Raw genomic sequence first — 20292 nt, 5'->3', positions numbered from 1 at the left:
TGTATATTCCCTTGCCTTGTTAGTCGCATCACCTCACATCTTTCAGGGTTAATTCCATTTGCCACTGTTGTGCCCATCTGACCAGCCGTGTCTATATTGTCCTGTCAACTGAGGCTTTCCTCCTCGCTATTTGCCACACCACCAATTTTCGTGTCATCTGTGAACTTCCTGATATTACCTCCCAAATTCACATCTTGATCATTAAAGTACACAACAAACAGCAAGGAACCCAACACAGATCCCTGTGCTACACTACTGGACCCAGGCCTCCAGTCACAAAAAGTTCGTGGTGGACGGCCATTAGATAGTCCCACGTTGCAGTTAGGGAGGGAGTTCTAGAGTTTTGACCGAGTGACAATAAAGGAACGGCGGTATATTTCTATGTCAGAGTGATGTGTGACTCAGGGGAAGCTGCAGATGGTGGTGTTACCCATGTGTCTGCATCCCTTGTCCTTCTGGAGGTAATGGTCGTGGGTTTGGAAGGTTCTGTCTGAGCAGTCTTGGTACGTTCATACAGTGCATCTTATGGATTGTACACACTGCTGCCACTGTTTCGGTGGTGGGGCGCTGAAAGTTTGTGGATGGGGTGACCTTTAAACAAGCTGTCTTGGATGGTGGAGTTCTTGAGTGTTGTTGGAGCAGCACTCATCCAGGCAAGTCGATGGTCTTCCATCACACTCCAGACTTGTGCCTTGTAGATGGTAAATGACATTGTGGGGAGTTAGGAGGTGAGTTACTTGTTGCAGGATTCCTAGCCTCTGACCTCCACTTGGCTATGGCTAGTCCAGTTTTGTATCCATAACACTTACAAATTTTTTTTTTTGGGGGGGGGGGGGGGTGGGGTTGTATAATTTGCATTGGAGAGGTAATGAGGGAAGTTCAGCTATTTAACGTTATGAAGACGGAAGAAAGGGGCAGGAGAAATTCCTTGACGGTGATATTGTTGGGAGATGGGATGCTTTGTCATGGAGTTGTTGAGAGGCAGAGACCATTATGTCTCCAAAAGGAAAAGTGATTAAAGCATTTGAAGCAGATAAAAATAAGAGAGAAGGGGCCATGGGATTTTATTTTGATTGCTCCAGTTAGGAGCCAAGATTGGGCTATTTGGCCTGTTTATGTATTGTTAAATGTTCCAGTCATTTTACTTTAATGCGTCGTGGGGTGTAAATACAGAAGGTACAGAATGGAGCGAATGTAGAATTATCTAAAATTACCATGCTGTATTGCGGTTTGTAAAAGAAAAACAGTAAGACATAGCAGCAGATGTAGGCCATTAAGCCCATTAAATTTACTCCGCAATTCAATGAGATTGTGATTGATCTGATCATCCTCAGCTCCACTTTCCCACATTATCCCCATAACCCTGACCTCCCTTACTGATCAAAACTCTTGTCTATCCTACCCTTGAACATACTTAACGCACCGCAGCCCTCTGCGGTAAAGAATTCTACCGGTTGATTATCCTCTGAGATAACTCGCGTCTCCCTGACAGCCTCAATTAGGCCATCGGATTATAAATTACAATATGTTAATTACAATACATTACCATGGATGTGCTATTAGCTCTCTTTTTCCCTTCATAGATTTATCCAATTCTCTGTGAAAGTTAATATTGAATATGATTCTTGAACACTTGTTATTTCCAGGTACAATATTAGAATCATAGAATCCCTCCAGTGCAGAAGGAGACTGCTCAGCCCATCAAGTCTGCACTGACCCTCCGAACGAGTAATCCATCCAGTTCTACTGCCCTGCCACCTGGCCCTATCCCCATAACCCCGGAGGCTAACATGCACGTTCCAGGACACTAAGGGCAATTTAGCATAGCCCATCTGCCTAATCTGCACATCTTTGGACTGAGAGTGGAAACCGGAGCACCCGGAGAAAACCCACGCAGACGTGGGGAGAATGTGCAAACTCCACACAGTGACCCACCTAAGGCCGGAATCGAACTCGGGTCCCTGATGCTGTGAGGCATCAGTGCTAACCACTGTGCTGCTCATATTGTTCGACTCGAAATGTTAACTCTGTTTCTGTCTCCTGTCAGAACAAAGAAAAGTACAGCACAGGAACATGCCCTTCGGCCCTTCAAGCCTGCGTTGACCGTGCTACCCGTCTAACCTAAAACCTTCTACGCTTACGGGGCCCATATCCCTTTATTCCCATCCGATTCATGTATTTGTCAACATGCCCTTTAAACGTCACTATCGTACCTGCTTCCATCACCTCCTCCGGCAGCGAGTTTCAGGCACCCACTACTGCCTGTGTAAACAAACCTCCCTTGCACATTTCCTCTAAACTTTGCCCTCCCACCTTAAACCTATGTCTTCTCTTCTAATAATTCACTCTTCCACCCGGGTTTAAAACTACTGACTATCCACTCTGTCCATGCCCCTCATAATTTTGAAGACTTCTATCAGGTCGCCCCTCAACCTCCATCGTTCCAGTGAGAATAAAAACAGTTTATCCAGTCTCTCCTCATAGCCACTGCACTTCATACGGGGCAACAACCTGGTAAACCTCTTCTGTACCCTCTCCAAAGCCTCCTTTGCTGGTAGTGTGGCGACCGGTGTTGAACACTATATTCCAAGTGCGGCCTAACTCAGGTTCTACCCAGCTAATATTATAATAATCACTTATTGTCACAAGTAGGCTTCAATGAAGTTACTGTGAAAAGCCCCTAGTTGCCACATTCCGCCGCCTGTTCGGGGAGGACGGCATGGGAATTGAACCTGCCCTGCTGGTCTTCTGCATTACAAGCCAGCTGTTTCTAAGCCCACTGTGCTAAACCAGCCCCAACTAAATCAGCTGCAGTATGACTTGCCAATTTTTATACTCAATGCCCTGGCTGATGAAGGCAAGCATGCTGTAAGCCTTCTTGACAGCCTTCTCCACCTGCGTTGCCACTTTCAGTGAGCTGTGGACCTGTACGCCCAGATCCCTCTGCCAGTCCATACTCTCAAGGGTGCTGCCATGTGCTGTATTAGACCTTCCAAAATTTCTCATCCCCCCCCCCCCCCCTTTGTTTCTAGGTTTAAAACAAATAAAGTGAACAATATGGATTGGGGGGGAGATAGGGGTGTGGACATCATCTGGCTGGCTCCAGTGATGGGCTCCAGCCAGCTGCCCCGCACAAAGATGGCGGCTGCTGTTGGGCTGAGGGGAGTGGGCGATTGGTCAGCGGGGCGGATGTGAGGGCCGTGCGGGCTTCCGGCAGCGGTTGGAGCCTGCGGGCCGGGTGAAGGATGAAGCTGGGGTCCCGGGCGCTGCTGCCCCTCCTCCTGCTCTCCGCCCCGTTCTCGGCCGCCATGGAGCCCATCAGCATGGGCATTGCAGTGGGGGTGGCCACCGCTCTGACCGGCCTCCTCAGCACCTTCCCCGCGCTGTACTGCAGGCTGCAGGAGTGCTGCCAGGCCCACTGGGTGGAACTCAACTTCACCGGTAAAGAGGGCAGCGGCTGGGGCACAGGCAGAGCCCGGGGCACAGGCAGCGCCCGGGGTACAGGCCGGGGCACAGGCACAGGCACAGGCCGGGGTACAGGCACAGCCCGGGGCACAGGCAGCGCCCGGGGTACAGGCAGAGCCCGGGGCACAGGCAGCGCCCGGGGTACAGGCACAGGCACAGCCCGGGGTACAGGCAGAGCCCGGGGCACAGGCAGCGCCCGGGGTACAGGCACAGGCACAGGCCGGGGTACAGGCACAGCCCGGGGCACAGGCAGCGCCCGGGGTACAGGCCGGGGCACAGGCACAGGCACAGGCCGGGGTACAGGCACAGGCAGAGCCCGGGGCACAGGCAGAGCCCGGGGCACAGGCAGCGCCCGGGGCACAGGCACAGCCACAACCCGGGGCACAGGCACAACCCGGGGCACAGGCAGCGCCCGGGGCACAGGCACAGCCCGGGGCAGCCTGCTTACAGTCCCCTGGGGGGCAGTGTCCGGGCTGAGGGTCACTGTCCCGGGGGGGGGGGGGGGGGTTGGGGTTAGTGTCCAGGCTGGGGGGGGGGGGGGTTGGGGTTAGTGTCCAGGCTGGGGGGGGGGGGGGGTTGGGGTTAGTGTCCAGGCTGGGGGGGGGGGGGGGGTTGGGGTTAGTGTCCAGGCTTGGGGGGGGGGGGGGGTTGGGGTTAGTGTCCAGGCTGGGGTGGGGGGGGGGGGGGGTTGGGGTTAGTGTCCAGGCTGGGGGGGGGGGGGTTGGGGTTAGTGTCCAGGCTGGGGGGGGGGGGGGTTGGGGTTAGTGTCCAGGCTGGGGGGGGGGGGGGGGGGTTGGGGTTAGTGTCCAGGCTTGGGGGGGGGGGGGGGGTTGGGGTTAGTGTCCAGGCTGGGGTGGGGGGGGGGGGGGTTGGGGTTAGTGTCCAGGCTGGGGGGGGGGGGGGGGGGGGGTTGGGGTTAGTGTCCAGGCTGGGGGGGGGGGGGGTTGGGGTTAGTGTCCAGGCTGGGGGGGGGGGGGGGGGGGTTGGGGTTAGTGTCCAGGCTGGGGGGGGGGGGTTGGGGTTAGTGTCCAGGCTGGGGGGGGGGGGGGGGGTTGGGGTTAGTGTCCAGGCTGGGGGGGGGGGGGGGGGGGTTGGGGTTAGTGTCCAGGCTGGGGGGGGGGGGGGTTGGGGTTAGTGTCCAGGCTGGGGGGGGGGGGGGGTTGGGGTTAGTGTCCAGGCTGGGGGGGGGGTTGGGGTTAGTGTCCAGGCTGGGTGGGGGTTGGGGGGTGGGGGGGGTTGGGGTTAGTGTCCAGGCTGGGGGGGGGGGGGTTGGGGTTAGTGTCCAGGCTGGGGGGGGGGGGGGGTTGGGGTTAGTGTCCAGGCTGGGGGGGGGGGGGGTTGGGGTTAGTGTCCAGGGTGGGGGGGGGGGGGGTTGGGGTTAGTGTCCAGGCTGGGGGGGGGGGGGGTTGGGGTTAGTGTCCAGGCTGGGGGGGGGGGGGGGGGGGGGTTGGGGTTAGTGTCCAGGCTGGGGGGGGGGGGGGGTTGGGGTTAGTGTCCAGGCTGGGGGGGGGGGGGGGTTGGGGTTAGTGTCCAGGCTGGGGGGGGTTGGGGTTAGTGTCCAGGCTGGGGGGGGGGGGGGGGGTTGGGGTTAGTGTCCAGGCTGGGGGGGGGGGGGGGGTTGGGGTTAGTGTCCAGGCTTGGGGGGGGGGTGGGGGGGGGGGGTTGGGGTTAGTGTCCAGGCTGGGGGGGGGGTTGGGGTTAGTGTCCAGGCTGGGGGGGGTTGGGGTTAGTGTTCAGGCTGGGGGGGGGGTTGGGGTTAGTGTCCAGGCTGGGGGGGGGGGGGGGGTTGGGGTTAGTGTCCAGGCTTGGGGGGGGGGGGGGGGGGGTTGGTGTTAGTGTCCAGGCTGGGGGGGGGTTGGGGTTAGTGTCCAGGCTGGGGGGGGGGGGGGGGGGGTGGGGTTGGGGATAGTGTCCAGGCTTGGGGGGGGGGGGGGGGTTGGGGATAGTGTCCAGGCTGGGGGGGTTGGGGATAGTGTCCAGGCTGGGGGGGGGGGGGGGGGGTGGGTGGGTGTTGGGGTTAATGTCCAGGCTTGGGGGGGGGGGGGGGGGGTGTTGGGGTTAGTGTCCAGGCTGGGTGGGGTGGCGGTTCACTGACCAGCTTGATTTGGGAGGGGGGCTCACTCTCTGGGCTGGGGTGTCCACTGTCCAGGCTGGGAGTCACTGTCCGGGCTGTGGGGGTTCACTGTCCTGGTTGGGGTGTCCACTGTCCTGCCTGGTGGTGGGGGGGGGGGGGGGGGCGCACTGGCCGGGCTGGGGGTCACTATCTGGGCTGGGGGGGGTCACTGTTGAGACGGGGAGGGGCTTAGGGGGTTCCTTCTCTGCGCTGAATGGTGGGGGTGGAGAGTCCCTCTCTGGGCTGAGTGGCGGGGGTTCCCTCTCTGGGCTGAGTGGTGGGGGTGGGGGTTCCCTCTCTGGGCTGAGTCGTGGTGGCGGGGGAGTCTCTGGGCTGAGTGGTGGGGATGGAGGAGTCCCTCTCTCGGCTGAGTGGTGGTGGGGGGAGTCCCTCTCTGGGCTGAGTCATGGGGGCAGGGGAGTCTCTGGGCTGTGGTGGGAGGGGGGTTCCCTCTCTGGGCTGAGTGGTGGGAGGGGGGTTCCCTCTCTGGGCTGAGTGGTGGGAGGGGGGTTCCCTCTCTGGGCTGAGTGGTGGGAGGGGGGTTCCCTCTCTGGGCTGAGTGGTGGGAGGGGGGTTCCCTCTCTGGGCTGAGTGGTGGGAGGGGGGTTCCCTCTCTGGGCTGAGTGGTGGGAGGGGGGTTCCCTCTCTGGGCTGAGTGGTGGGAGGGGGGTTCCCTCTCTGGGCTGAGTGGTGGGAGGGGGGTTCCCTCTCTGGGCTGAGTGGTGGGAGGGGGGTTCCCTCTCTGGGCTGAGTGGTGGGAGGGGGGTTCCCTCTCTGGGCTGAGTGGTGGGAGGGGGGTTCCCTCTCTGGGCTGAGTGGTGGGGGGGGGGTCCCTCTCTGGGCTGAGGGGGGGGGGGTTCCCTCTCTGGGCTGAGTGGTGGGAGGGGGTTCCCTCTCTGGGCTGAGTGGTGGGAGGGGGGTTCCCTCTCTGGGCTGGGTGGTGGGAGGGGGGTTCCCTCTCTGGGCTGAGTGGTGGGAGGGGGGTTCCCTCTCTGGGCTGAGTGGTGGGAGGGGGGTTCCCTCTCTGGGCTGAGTGGTGGGAGGGGGGTTCCTTCTCTGGGCTGAGTGGTGGGGGCAGGGGAGTCTCTGGGCTGTGGTGGGGGGGGGGGGTGTTCCCTCTCTGGGCAGGTGGGGGTAGGGGAGTCCCTCTCTGGGCTGTGGTGGAGGAGTTCCCTCTCTGGGCTGAGTGGTGGGGGCGTGTTCCCTCTCTGGGCTGATGGTGGGGGTAGGGGAGTCCCTCTGTGGGCTGAGTGGTGGAGGGGTTCCCTCTCTGGGCTGAGTGGTGGGGGTTCCCTCTCTGGACTGATGGTGGGGGTAGGGGAGTCCCTCTGTGGGCTGAGTGGTGGAGGGGTTCCCTCTCTGGGCTGAGTGGTGGGGGCTGGGGAGTTCCCTCTCTGGGCTGTGTCGTGGGGATGGGGGAGTCCCTCTCTGGGCTGTGTCGTGGGGATGGGGGAGTCCTTCTCTGGGCTGTGTCGTGGGGATGGGGGAGTCCCTCTCTGGGCTGAGGGAGGAGGTCACTTTCCAGGCTGAAGAGAGTGTTGTCCATATATTGCAAGGTTATGGTGATAGCCCACATTCTTTACTGCTCTCAGCTTTCTGGAGCAGAGATGCTAAAGGGAAGATTTAATCCAAGTGTTAAATATTATGAAGGTTTTTGATATGGTACAAATGGAGAAGCTTTTTCCACTGACGGGATGGAAGGCAACCCCAGGGGACAGGGACACGTATTTAAGGCAATTGGCAGAAGAAGTAGGGGACGTGAGAATCTTTAACCCAGTGAGTTGTTATGATTTGGAATGCAGTGCCAGAAAGGGTGGTAGAAGCAGATTCAATAGTAACTTTCAAAAGGGATTTGGATCAATATTTGAACTGGGGATAAATTGCGGGGTTGTGGGGAAACCCCAAGAGAGTAAAGACTAATTGGATTGCTCTTTCAAGAGCAGACACAGGGACGACGGCCGAAGGAACTTCGGTGCTGTATGATTCTATTAACAGTTAAAATAGTTCCACTGATATGAATAATGATGGTGACACTGCCTTTAAAAGAATGCATTCGTTTGTGTGATGATCTGAATTTTGTTTCCTTTTTTTAACCAGGGTTGAACGTGGACTTGGAAGACAAACTGTTCGGACAACATATTGCCAAGCAAGTTGTTTTGAAGGCTGTCCGAGGTTTCTTGATGAATCCAAATCCCAAAAAGCCCCTAGCTTTGTCACTACACGGTTGGACTGGGACAGGCAAAAACCTAATTAGTAAAATAATCGCAGAAAGCATTTATCGAAAAGGACTGGAGAGTGACTATGTCCATCAGTTTGTCTCCACTTTGCATTTCCCACATCCCGAGTACCTCAGCCAATATAAGGTAATTTGCAGTTTGATTAAACTGATTAGTTTGTTTTATTTCAGCAGGATATGTTTTTCCTGCACTCTTGTTGAACACTTTAAAGTTTGCCATTGTTCTACATTGTTTGATAATATTGTTGCCTATTTTATTTTCGCAAGTTCTATTTCAAGCCCTCAAAATCCGCTTTTTTTCTAATCTATTAACATTTTCTTGGTTATACTTGTGTTCTTTGCTGTCATCATCTTAAAGCATATTGTATTATGGTCACTATTGCCCAGATGCTCCCCTACTTTTTCTTCTCTTATCTGCCCTGGCTCATTCCCATTGCTTGATCCAGTAGCAAATCTACGCTAGCACAGTGGTTAGCACTGTTGCTTCACAGCACCAAGGTCCCAGGTTCGATTCCCGGCTTGGGTCATGCGGAGTCTGCATGTTCTCTCTGTGTCTGCATGGGTCTCCTCCGGGTACTTCGGTTTCCTCCCATAAGTCCCAAAAGAATTGCTGTTAGGTAATTTGGACATTCTGAATTCTCCCTCCGTGTACCCAAACAGGCGCCAGAATCTGGCGACTAGGGGATTTTCACAGTAACTTCATTGCAGCGTTAATGCAAGTCTACTTGCGACAATAAATATTATTATTAAAATCTTTCCTTAAACCTCTTAGTATTCAATGGGACATGTTCAGTTGTGTGTTGCCCACTCTTAAAACACACAAATGGAATCAGTTAAGTGTTATGGGTATGTAGGAATGAGCCACAAGCTGAATTTTAATTGAAGGATTTGAGTGGGTTCTATATACTCACCCAGAGCTGTGGTGATAATCTAATTATGGGGGCTCCGATGATGCTGTATTCTGGAAAAGTGAAATGAAATGCTACCTAAACACCTGCTGAGCCCTGAGATAAATCAGTCCCATGATTTTTTTTTTACAATGGACAGTGTAAAGTTGACAACATTCTCATTGAAGAGTCAATGATCATGACATCATTATCGTATTTGTCACGTGAAGAGAATTAATCAAAAAGAACGTACAGTGCCAACACTTACCTGACCTACAAGCCACCGAATTCTATGGCGTTAGTCTTTTTAGGTGTAAAAGTTGCTCTGATCACGAGGAACTAATTAAGTGCTGTAAAGTGAGTCATCTTTATGCTGAAAAGAATGGTGTTTATTACGGTTATAGAATCATAAAATCTTAAAACACAGGCGATGGTCATACAGCCCATTCTGCCTGTGCCAGCTCCTTGGACTATCCAGTCGGTCTGGGTTCCTCTGTTTTTCTTCCCCCAAAAACCCTACAATTTGCTCCCCTCCTAATGTGTATCCAGCCTCGGTAATGCGAGTTAATATCCCACCATGGCAGTTTTAAGTATTTTATTTCAGTATTTAAAAATCTGGAAATAAATAACTGGGATCAGTAAAAGTGGCCATGAAGCAGCACGGTAGCACAAGTGGATAGCACTGTGGCTTCACAGCGCCAGGGTCCCAGGTTCGATTCCCCGCTGGGTCACTGTCTGTGCGGGAGTCTGCACGTTCTCCCCGTGTGTGCGTGGGTTTCCTCCGGGTGCTCCGGTTTCCTCCCACAGTCCAAAGACGTGCAGGTTAGGTGGATTGGCCATGATAAATTGCCCTTAGTGACCAAAAAGGTTAGGAGGGGTTATTGGGTTACGGGGGTAGGGTGGAAGTGAGGGCTTAAGTGGGCCAGTGCAGACTCGATGGGCCGAATGGCCTCCTTCTGCACTGTATGTTCTCTGGATACAAGCTGCCAGACTGATGTAAAAACCCAGCAGTCCCTTTAGCGGAGGAAACCTTCTCTACTTCCTGGTCCACACCACCAAGATTACTCTTAATGGCGCTTTCAATTTGCTGTGCAAGTTACTCTGCTTTATTTCCCAACCCCTCCGACTAGAGTGCTGGAATGAATAAACCGCCACTGATATTTCCAAATGACAGCATGAAATTTCTATTTCCGATTATGACGCTGATGTAGAATTATCCTGGGCTTGCGCCATATTAACTTACCTTTGGTACTGTTTGTAGACCCTAGAATTGCTTCCTTGATAAATGTGTGATCCAGCAGGTTGAGTCACTCATTCTAATTTGTCGCCATAGAAATGGCAGCAATAATAATGGGCACTGGGGCAGGAAGTAATGACACACAAAACACTAGTGGTATTCCACATGCAGTGTGCATTTGAGGTCCTACTTCTGTGGGAGTGGAAGCTTTGTATGCTGTTAATGCCTCTTTTCAGCAAAGCATTGAAATTCATCACTGTTGACTTCTGAAGCCGATTGAATTACATTTAGTAAGGTATCAGACATCATCCAGGACAAAGCAACCCACTTGCCTGATAGCCCCCCCCCCCACCTCCCACTAAGCATTCACTCCCTCCACCACCAGCACACTGGTAACAGTGTGTGCCATCTACAAAATGTGTGCTAAATCTGTATCGAGCCTTGGTTCAAGCATATTTAGAGCACTGCCTGCAGTTCTGGTTGACATATTATGAAAAGGGTGTGGAGGCATTGGAGAAGGTGCAGAGAATATTGACAAGGTTGATTCCAGAAATGTGCAGGTTTACATAGCAGAAAAGGAGCCAGAGGCTGGGTCTCTTCTCGCTTGATAAAAGGGGTGACCTAACGGAGGTCTCTAAAATTCTGAGAGGTTTTGATCAAGTGGATGCGGAGAGAATGTTTCCTCTTGTGGGGTAGATCAGAACAAGAAGGCGTCAATATAAGACAGTTGCCAAGAAATCCGACAGGGAATTCAGAACATATTTCTTTACTCAGAGAGTGGTGCATATGTGGAACTCGCTACAACAGGGAGTGGCTGAAGAGAATAGCGTTTAGGGAAGCTAAGAAAGCAAGTGAGAGAATTGATTTAGACGAGGAAAGACGGGAGGGGTGGAAATGGGTGGGGCATAAAGACTGGTTTGGACTGGTTGGGTAATGGTCTGTTTCTGTGCCCATATGCTATATAATCCTGTATAAAATGCACTGCAGCAACTGACCAAGGCTGTTGCAACAACACCATAATAGTCTGCCACCTTTAATGCCTCAAACGTGGGAACACCTCCACCTTCATGTTCTGCTCCAAATCACACATACGGACATGCAAAAGTGGGCCAAGCAGCCCCTGCATTCCGCATTCCCATCTACCTCTAGTAACCTTAAGGCTCTTGTTAGGCAAAAGAATCAATCTTCAGCAAGAACAGAGGATGCTGGCCGAACTCAGCAGGCCTGGCAGCATCTGCAAGGAGAGAAACAGAGTCCTTTTGGCTCTTCATCAGAACTGAAGGGAGGGAGCATGTGTCAGTTTTTTTTAAGTGTGGCTGTGAGAGATTGCAACAGAATGAAAAGACAAGTGGCCTGGAGAGGGAGGGGAGTTGCATTGAGGCAATACATGCATGGGATTTTTTTTTAAGGGGTTTAGGATGGAGGAGAAGGTACAAAATCTAAAGCTGCCGAACTCAACATTAGTCCCAAGGGCTGCAAGCTGCCCATCCGGAAGATCAGATGTTACAGCTTCTGTTGGGTTTCACTGGAGCCTTGCAGCAGGCCGAGGATGGACATGTGGGCTGCGTGTCAGGACCCCGAATTTACTTCCTGAACCTACCACTATATTCCAATTAAGCAAACTGATGTATATTAACTACCACTCATGAATGAAGTTAACAACCAGGATTTTACACGCTTTTATCTGGAGAGAATACCTTTCATGACCAAACAGCAACACCTCTGTACAGACTAGAGTTCTAGGACCGACTGACTCTTCAGAAATACCTGGCTCCTCCCATTAACCTCATCATCTGTACCCAAAGCATAAGGCATTATTTTGTCTTTTCTATTAGATGTCCCTTGACTTGATCAGCCAGGACCAAACACAATACCCGTCATAAAATATCTATACCCCATGGGTGCTTCAAACCCAACCAATAGTCCATTAGCTAGTTATCTGTAAACAATTAAATGGTTCTCAAAATCTATTAGCAGATCACTTCACCTGCAAATCAATAATTACCACAATTTTACGACTCCTTAATCACTTTTCTAGCAGTCCTATTGTTTGTATGCATCTTAATCCATGTTTTAATAAAATTAGTGCAAAACATTTAAAATATGACAGTTTCTTACAGTGGCAAGCAACAGGAAGGTTAGGGCCTTGCTTGTGGACAGAGCGAAGGTGCTCCGCAAAGTAGTCACCCTGTCTGCATTTAGTCTCCCCTGTCTGCATTTAGTCTCCCCTGTCTGCATTTAGTCTCCCCTGTCTGCATTTAGTCTCCCCTGTCTGCATTTAGTCTCCCCTGTCTGCATTTAGTCTCCCCTATGTAGACGAGACTCCATTGGGAGCAGTGAATACAATAAATCAAATTGAAGGAAGTGCAAGTGAAACATGGCTTATCCTGAAAGGAGTGTTTGAGGGTTTGCCTGCTGAGGAGGAAGGAGGTGAAGGGGCAGTAGTTACAAGGGAAGACGCCGTGGGGTCGAGAGTTAGGCATGAGGCAGGAATGTACCAGGGTGTCATGGAGGAAGTGGTCCCTGCGGAATGTTAACGGGTTTGAGGGGAAGATGTGTTTCATGGGAGCTTTGTGCTAGAGCTGGAAGAAATGGTGGAGGATTATCCTTTGAATGTGGAGGGTAGTGGGGTTGAACCCAGTTGTCACGACACCCTGGGGGGGGGGGGGGGGGGGGCAATTCCAGCCACACTTCACACTGAGTCGCAAAGCAATTGAAATCGACAATTAATTCTTGGAAAACACCTGAAGTCTTTGGCTGCTCAGTAACTAGTCACCAGGATTGTAAATTTAAACAATTTTTATTAATGACAATAACTATACTTAAATATGCAGCAAAAACAACTGATTAGCTATTATCTAATTCCTACCCCCTCCTCTTTAACTCACCCCACCCATTACACAAGCACAAGAAAGACATTCACAGGGGAAAGAGGGGTGTAAAGGAAAAATAATATGAAAAGTAAACCGATGAAAGTTTATGTTTCAGATGGACTTTTTTCAGTGCATCTTTTAGTCTAGGCCTTCAGATTTGACGCCTGGCTCGATTTTCCTGGTCATCCACTCTGGCTGTCAACATTTGTGGGCCTCTGCCAGCAATGTTACCTCTGCCTCCAGAGACGGGATCCGGTCGCTGCGGTCCGAGACCACACTATCCCCCTCCCGAACCGTCATGCTCTGCGACTCCATTCACTTATCTGCCCTCTTCAAGGCCCCACAAAGTGGAGCTAGTGCTGCCTCGATCGCCCAGGACAGGCTCTCTTGCCGTAGCTTCTTAAATTCTCCATTAACTGCTCCCCATAGGCAGTGGGGAGAGCGACGACACGGCAAACTCCACTATACGTTCCTTCACTGCGCCACAAGGGTCATCCAACTCTTGAGCAGGGGCTTTACTCCATTTCTGTTTGGTATTGTTACCCACCGACATTCCACCTCGGAGGAGAAACCAACAAGCTTCAATTTCTTTGAACTGTTTCCCACCAAAACACCTGCTAACCGGCCAAAACCTAAGCCTCCAAAGTGATGTGCAACCAATCTGCTCATGGCCACCACTGGAAGCCCTTCACCACTTTCTGAGGTAGAGTTCCAATGTCTCTCAAACCTCAGTGAAAAAAACTTTTCATCTCTGTCCTAAAAGGTTCACCCCTATTTTAAAACAATGTCCCCTAACTTTGGACTGGCCCACAGGAGGAAACATCCTTTCCACATTCACCTGGTCAAGACCATTCAGGATCTTATACACTTCAATCAAATCACCCACTCACTCTTCTAAACTCCAGTGGAAACAATCCCAGTCTGTCGAACGTGTCCCCATAAGACAACCTACCCATTCCAGGTATTAATCGAGTAAACCTCCTCTGAGCTGCCTCCGCTGCATTTAATAATAATCTGTATTAGTGTCACAAGTAGGCTTACATTAACACTGCAATGAGGGCAGCACGGTGGCCTAGTGGTTAGCACAGCGCTGAGGTCCCAAGTTCGATCCCGGCTCTGGGTCACTGTCCGTGTGGAGTTTGCACATTCTCCCTGTGTCTGCGTGGGTTTCGCTCCCACAACCCAAAGATGTGCAGAGTAGGTGGATTGGCCAGGTTAAATTGCCCCTTAATTGGAAAAAAAATAATTGGGTACTCTAAATTTATTTTAAAAAACACTGCAATGAAGTTACTGTGAAAATCCCCTAGTTGCCACATTCCGGCGCCTGTTCGGGTACACTGAAGGAGAATTCAGAATGTCCAATTCACCTAACAGCGCGTCTTTCAGGACTTGTGGGAGGAAACCGGAGCACCCGGAGGAAACCCACGCAGACACGAGGAGAACGTGCAGACTCCGCACAGGCAGTGAACCAAGATGGGAATCGAACCCAGTTCCCTGGCACGGTGAAACAACAGTGCTAAGCACTGAATTGCCATGCTGCCCTATTTACCCACTTTCTTTAATAAGGAGACCAAAACTGTACAGACTATTCAAGATGTGTTCTCCCAATGCCCTGGACAACTGAAGCATAACATCCACATCACCCTGATTTGGAACTACATCGTCATTCCTTCACTGCTCTTCAATGTTGGTCAAAGTCCTACATTGTGGGTGTACCTCCGGCAGACGGACTGTAGCATTTCAAGGAGGTGGCTCACCACCACCTTCTCAAGGGCAGTGACATCCACATCCCCTGAATGAATGGGAGAGTAAAATTAAACACCCAAAATAGCAATATGTTAAAGAATATAGGGATGTCTATATCTGTGCTGTGGAGCTAGAAGTAACACAAGCAAATGGACCAAACGGGTGGCCTCTTATGCTCATATTTCACTGTTGAATGTCAACTGTAACAATCACATGGTACCCTGTGTATGTTAGGAAATAGGTGTTGCACCCATAACTGCGCTCACCATAGCTGCCACTGATATTTTGTTTGTGCCACCCTGGGGCAACAGTGCTGTAATATCAATCGACCATGACTGGAGCCAACATGCTATCATGCCCGTGACACTGCGAGAAACAGAGTTGGGACTACGAATCGTCCGTGTTGGTCCAGGGGAAAATGGGATGGCGTGTAGGGAAGAGGAATGTAATTTCTGTGAATATGTATCTTTATACAGAAATAAATGCTTCCCCACAGGAACAGCTACAGAAATGGATTCGGGGTAATGTTACCCTGTGTGGCAGGTCCATGTTCATTTTTGATGAAATGGACAAAATGCAGGCAGGCCTTATTGACGCCATCAAGCCTTACTTGGACTACTATGATAACATTGATGGCGTGGTGTACCGGAAAGCCCCTATTCATCTTCCTGAGGTACATCTAGATTCATTGTGTCTATTTATTGTTCATCGTATGGACGCAGTCGGCCATAGATTTACAAAGAAAATGTAAGTGGGTAAGCCAGCCCACTTTAATGCAACAAGTATTACATGTCTTAAGGAAAGATTTGTTGGTGCACTCATGGTGCACTCATGCTGCAGAGGTTGCTACAGATGAAATTGAAAATAATCTGGGTGCGAAACACCCGCACAGCCATTTGTTGAGCACCAACCGACAAAGCAAATAAAAGGTCCAAGAATTGAACACCAAATTGAATTATAATTGTTCAAACCACACCTTGAGAGCTCTAACCTTTCGGCAGCCACATTTATATTGTGCTTTTTATAGTGTCGATGCCCCAGAGTGCTGTTTAGCCAATGAAGTATTTTTGATGTATAATTGCTGTTCTAATGTAAGAAACACAGCAGCCAATCTGCACACAGCAGCTTCCCACGAACAGCAATGCAATGATGGACTTGGTAATCTGTTTCATTGATGTTGATTGAGGGATGAATATTGAGCAGGACACTGGGGACAACTCCCCTTCTCTACGAGTGTCATGCGGTACTTTAGTCCCATAGAACCATAGGAAATAGAAGCAGGAGGAAGCCATGCGGCCCTTCGAGCCTGCTCCGCCATTCATTAGCATCATGGCTGATCATCAAATTCAATACGCTGATCCCGCCTTCCTCCCATATCCCTTGCTCCCTTTAGCCCCAAAAGCAATATATTTTTATAAAATTTAGAGTACCCAATTCATTTTTCCAATTAGGGGGCAATTTAGTGTGGCCAGGAGGCAGCACGGTGGCGCAGTGGGTTAGCCCTGCTGCCTCACGGCGCCGAGGTCCCAGGTTCGATCCCGGCCCTGGGTCGCGGTCCGTGTGGAGTTTGCACATTCTCCCCGTGCTTGCGTCGGTTTCGCCCCCACAACCCAGGGATGTGCAGGCTAGGTGGATTGGCCACGCTGAGTTGCCCCTTAATTGGAAAGGATGAATTGGGCACTGTAAATTTATTAAAAAAAAAAAAATTTAGTGTGGCCAATCCACCTACCACGTACATCTTTGGGTTGTGGGGGTGAGACCCACGCCGACACGAGGAGAATGTGCAAACTCCACATAAACAGTGACCCCGGGCTGGGATCGAACCCGGCGTTGTGAGGCAGCAGTGCTAACCATTACACCACCGTGCTGCCCCTCAAAACAAACATCTTAATTCCTTCTTGAGATTACACAACATTTTGGCCTGAAATACCTTTGTGGTGGTGAATTTCACAGTTTCACCATTCTCTGGGTGAAGAAATTTCTCCTCATCTCAGTCCTAAAAGGTTTACCCCTTATCCCCAAACTATGACCCCCTAGATCTGGACTCCCCCCACCAGTGGGAACATTGTTTCTGAACCTACCCTGTCTAATCCTGTTAGAATTTTATACATTTCTATGAGATCCTCTCTCACTCTTCCAAACTCCAATGAACATAAGCATAACCGATTTTGTCTCCTCATATGACAGTCCCGCCATCCCAGGAATCAGCCTAGTAAACCTTTGCTGTACTCTGTCCATAGCAAGAGCACCCTTCCTCAGATAAGGACACCAAAACTGCACACAATACTCCAGGTATGGCCTCACCAATGCCCGTGGAAAGGGCAGAGCAAGCTTGGGTTTAATGCCTCATCCAAAAGATGGCATCTCCGACAGTGCAGCGCTCCCTCAGTACCCTGCTGAAGCACTGGCCTAGTTGTTTGTGCTCATGTCTCTGGGGTCCAGTTGATGCGAACAATGGAGGAGAGATGCTAGGTGGTGTGTTTAACGCAAGACTGTATTGGGGGTGAGGAGGGGAAATGCACCATGGATGTAAACCACAAGAGGGTGTCATTTGCAACTTTGGTTCGTTACCTCCCCACAGTTTTGTGTTCGTCTTAAACTTTTTTTTTCCCCATCACGAACAGCAATGCAGGGGGAGAGAGAATAACTGAGATAACGCTGGACTTTTGGAAGAAAGGAAGCAAAAGGGAAGATATTCACTTAAAAGACCTTGAGAGCAAAGTATCCATTGGAGTCTTCAACAACAAAAAGAGTGAGTGTGTGTTTGCCACATTTTAGTTGGGTTAGAAATGGGCTGAGCTGGTTCATCATATCTCCTCCGCGCAATCTGATTATCAGGCACGTTTTGCTTACGTATGGCAAATGTGCTGTAACAAAAACAATTGTTGGAAATCTCAGTGTTAGAAAGAGTGCGTTGGATATTTCCAGAGTGCAAACTGTGCCAGCGTTCATCAGTTCACAGAACATTTTTGCCACTCTCTCCCGAATGCGCTGATGCTGTTCCACTGGGGCCAGTAGACGTTCAGTGTTTTGTTCAAGTGGCCTTTCCTCACGTAGGAATTTAGAGGGTGATAGTGAGGAGCTCCCTCAGCAAAGCCGGGTCCTCCCCCTGCATTGGGTACTGACCACTTGAGGGCGATTGGAAGTTGGCAAAATGGCCAATACCCTTATTCTCTTACGAACCTGGGCTCACTGAGACTGATCGCCAAGCTTGCGATGCTGTTTGGCTGACGACTAATTCAATGCAGGTTGCAAATGGAGTTTGGAAACTTTGTGATTTGCAAGGCCTATCAGATTGATCCAGGTAACTGATGCATTTATTTTTTTGAATAGGTGGATTCTGATGCATGAACCCCATTGCCATGTATCCACTGATCTCCATGACGAGGGTCTGTTTAAAAGATAGAGCTTCCCATTCCTCCCTTCAGATGGAGACTGGGGTGGGCACGATTTGTTGGTATCACCATGAACTTGAATCCACCCTGGCCAATTGGCCTCCCTTCTACCTCTTGACTGAGCAGAGACAGGCTGTCACTGTCAAGATTGTGTCGCCCTGGTGCATTATTAGTGAGGTGGGGTGATGTGGATTGACTTCCCCTCTCCTCCTTTGGAACATGTCTTAATAGTTGAGTTTGCGAGCTCCCTGCATCAACAAGAACTCGCATTTATATAGCATCTTTCATGTAACAAACTGTCCTGAGGCACTTCACTAGAACATCATTAATAAAATTTTACACCTAGCCAAGTAAAAATTATTAGTTCAGGTGACCAAAGGCTTATTACTGATCCAACTGTGGCCTTAAGTCCACTTTCCTACTGGCTGCCCATAACCCTTGTAAATCAAAATTCTTTTTAAGATTTTAAAATGAGCCTTAAAGCAGTTTAGGGATGAATTTCCAGAGCTTGGGTTTCTGAAGACGTAGTCTCCACTAGTGGAGCAATGAAAATCGAGGCGGGGGAGTGCGCAAGAGGATCGCGGAGATCACGGAGGGTTGTGGAGCTCGAGGAGGTTACTAAGATGGAGAGGAATGAGGCTATGGAGGCATTTAGAAAAATAAAATGCTGAGAATTTTAGAATTGAATCTTTGCCAGACCGAGAGCAGGGGTTGTAGCTGGAAGGTTGTAGGGGTGAGGATGAATGAAATTCGGTACAAAACTATAAGACTGAGTACTTTGCCTGCTGACAATCGGTGAATATTAAATCTAGGTAACCAATATTTGTCTGTTTTGTTTTTGGGATAGGTGGATTCTGGCACACCAGCCTCATTGACAAAAACCTGATCGACTACTTTGTCCCTTTCCTTCCCCTGGAGTACAAACACGTGAAGCTGTGCGTTAGGGAAGAACTGAAAATGCGGGGTTACGAGGATGACGAGCAGATCATGACCGAAATAGCTGACGAAATGACGTACTTTCCAGAGAATGAAAAGATCTATTCAGACAAAGGCTGTAAAACGGTGGCCACCAAATTGGACTTTTACTTGTAGTGTGCATGTGTGTGGTTTTTTTTTTAAATTGGAAAATACTTTGCTTTTCTACACTGGACACTTTTTTTTATATGTAGATATATAAAAGTAATTAAAATTGAAGGGGGCCACTGGGGGCTGCGTTTGATGAAATTTACAATCTGCTTGGCTCGACGGAGCAGATGAAGCCTGCAGCCATTTCCACCCAATCCAGGTTTGCCACAGGTTGTTCTTGGGATGATATCAAGCTGCTATTTACGAATCGGGAATGCCACAATTTGTTTACACAGTGGTGAAGTAATTGGTTGAAAATTATAATGAGGCATCGTTGATCAAGCCGGTGCAAAATCAGACACTCTGCTGTTGTGAAAATGTAACCTCTTGAGTAAATTTCCTTATTTTGTGCACCTTGCTCTTTAAATCTGTTAGCGTATTGTGACTTTGTACCTGAATTCCCCAGGACCGACGGTGCGCCGAGGTAGATTTTATTTTCTGTCATTGCCCTAATGTCCCAGCTGGGCCTTGGATATGCAGTTTCTCACTCTTTGCAGTGGACAATGCAGATCCAGGGAAAAGCTTGTTCAAAACTAACAGTTCCTGAATGACATTTTCCGATTTTCCTTTTTGCCTTCCACAAAACATCCGAGGGAGCCTTTGTCTGAACACTTTTACAGATCGAAACGTAAATATAGAATTTTATGTGTTTTTTAATCGGATCTAATTAAAATGGTGGCACTCCTCATGAAAAGGGTGAATCTTGTGTCTTTTCAACAGTTGCCTTTTGCTGTACAAAATATCTCGGGCAGAGGCCAGGGCGGCCTCAGTGCTATGTTGTAGTGTCCCCGCTATGTGAATAACAATAGGAAGTGAAATACATATTATGTATTAAAACTTTTTATACATGTGACCTTTTTAACAAAACTTTTCACTGTTAACAGGATTTTATTTTTTTAAATTAAATTCTAAGATGTGAAAACGGGTTCTTTCTCCTGATTAGTTTTAACTCTGGAAATTTTTGAGATTTGTATTCAGGAGGGGGCAAATGTTAAAGATGAAATTCAGTAGGTCAGTTAAAGGACCCCCATATCAGCTGAAAGATAAACCAGGCGTAGGTATTAAAGCCCATTCACATTCCAGATCAGCTGGTGTATTCATAGAATCCCTACAGTGCAGAAGGAGAATCGAGACTGCACCGACCGTTTGAAACACCACCCTGCCCTATCCCTGCAACCCCAACTAATCTTTCAACACTTGGGGGCAATTTAGCAC

The 20292-nt window shown here is 50.1% G+C and overlaps 1 protein-coding gene across 1 annotated transcript; it reads left to right on the top strand.

The window, feature by feature from the left end:
* The first annotated feature begins 3185 nt into the window (after positions 1-3185).
* LOC119955610 (torsin-1A-like) lies at positions 3186-19999 on the top strand. Its single transcript, XM_038782007.1, is given in 6 exon segments — positions 3186-3441; positions 7676-7941; positions 15054-15212; positions 15214-15230; positions 17182-17309; positions 18800-19999. Coding segments are annotated over 6 exon segments (1011 nt in total). The 5' UTR covers positions 3186-3245; the 3' UTR covers positions 19045-19999.
* The last annotated feature ends 293 nt before the right edge of the window (positions 20000-20292 follow it).

Source organism: Scyliorhinus canicula, chromosome 21 (genome assembly GCF_902713615.1).
Source record: "Scyliorhinus canicula chromosome 21, sScyCan1.1, whole genome shotgun sequence".
In the NCBI taxonomy this organism is placed as follows: Eukaryota; Metazoa; Chordata; class Chondrichthyes; order Carcharhiniformes; family Scyliorhinidae; genus Scyliorhinus; species Scyliorhinus canicula.
The sequence above is the reverse complement of the archived record's forward strand: the minus strand, read 5'-3'. Positions and strand labels throughout refer to the sequence as shown.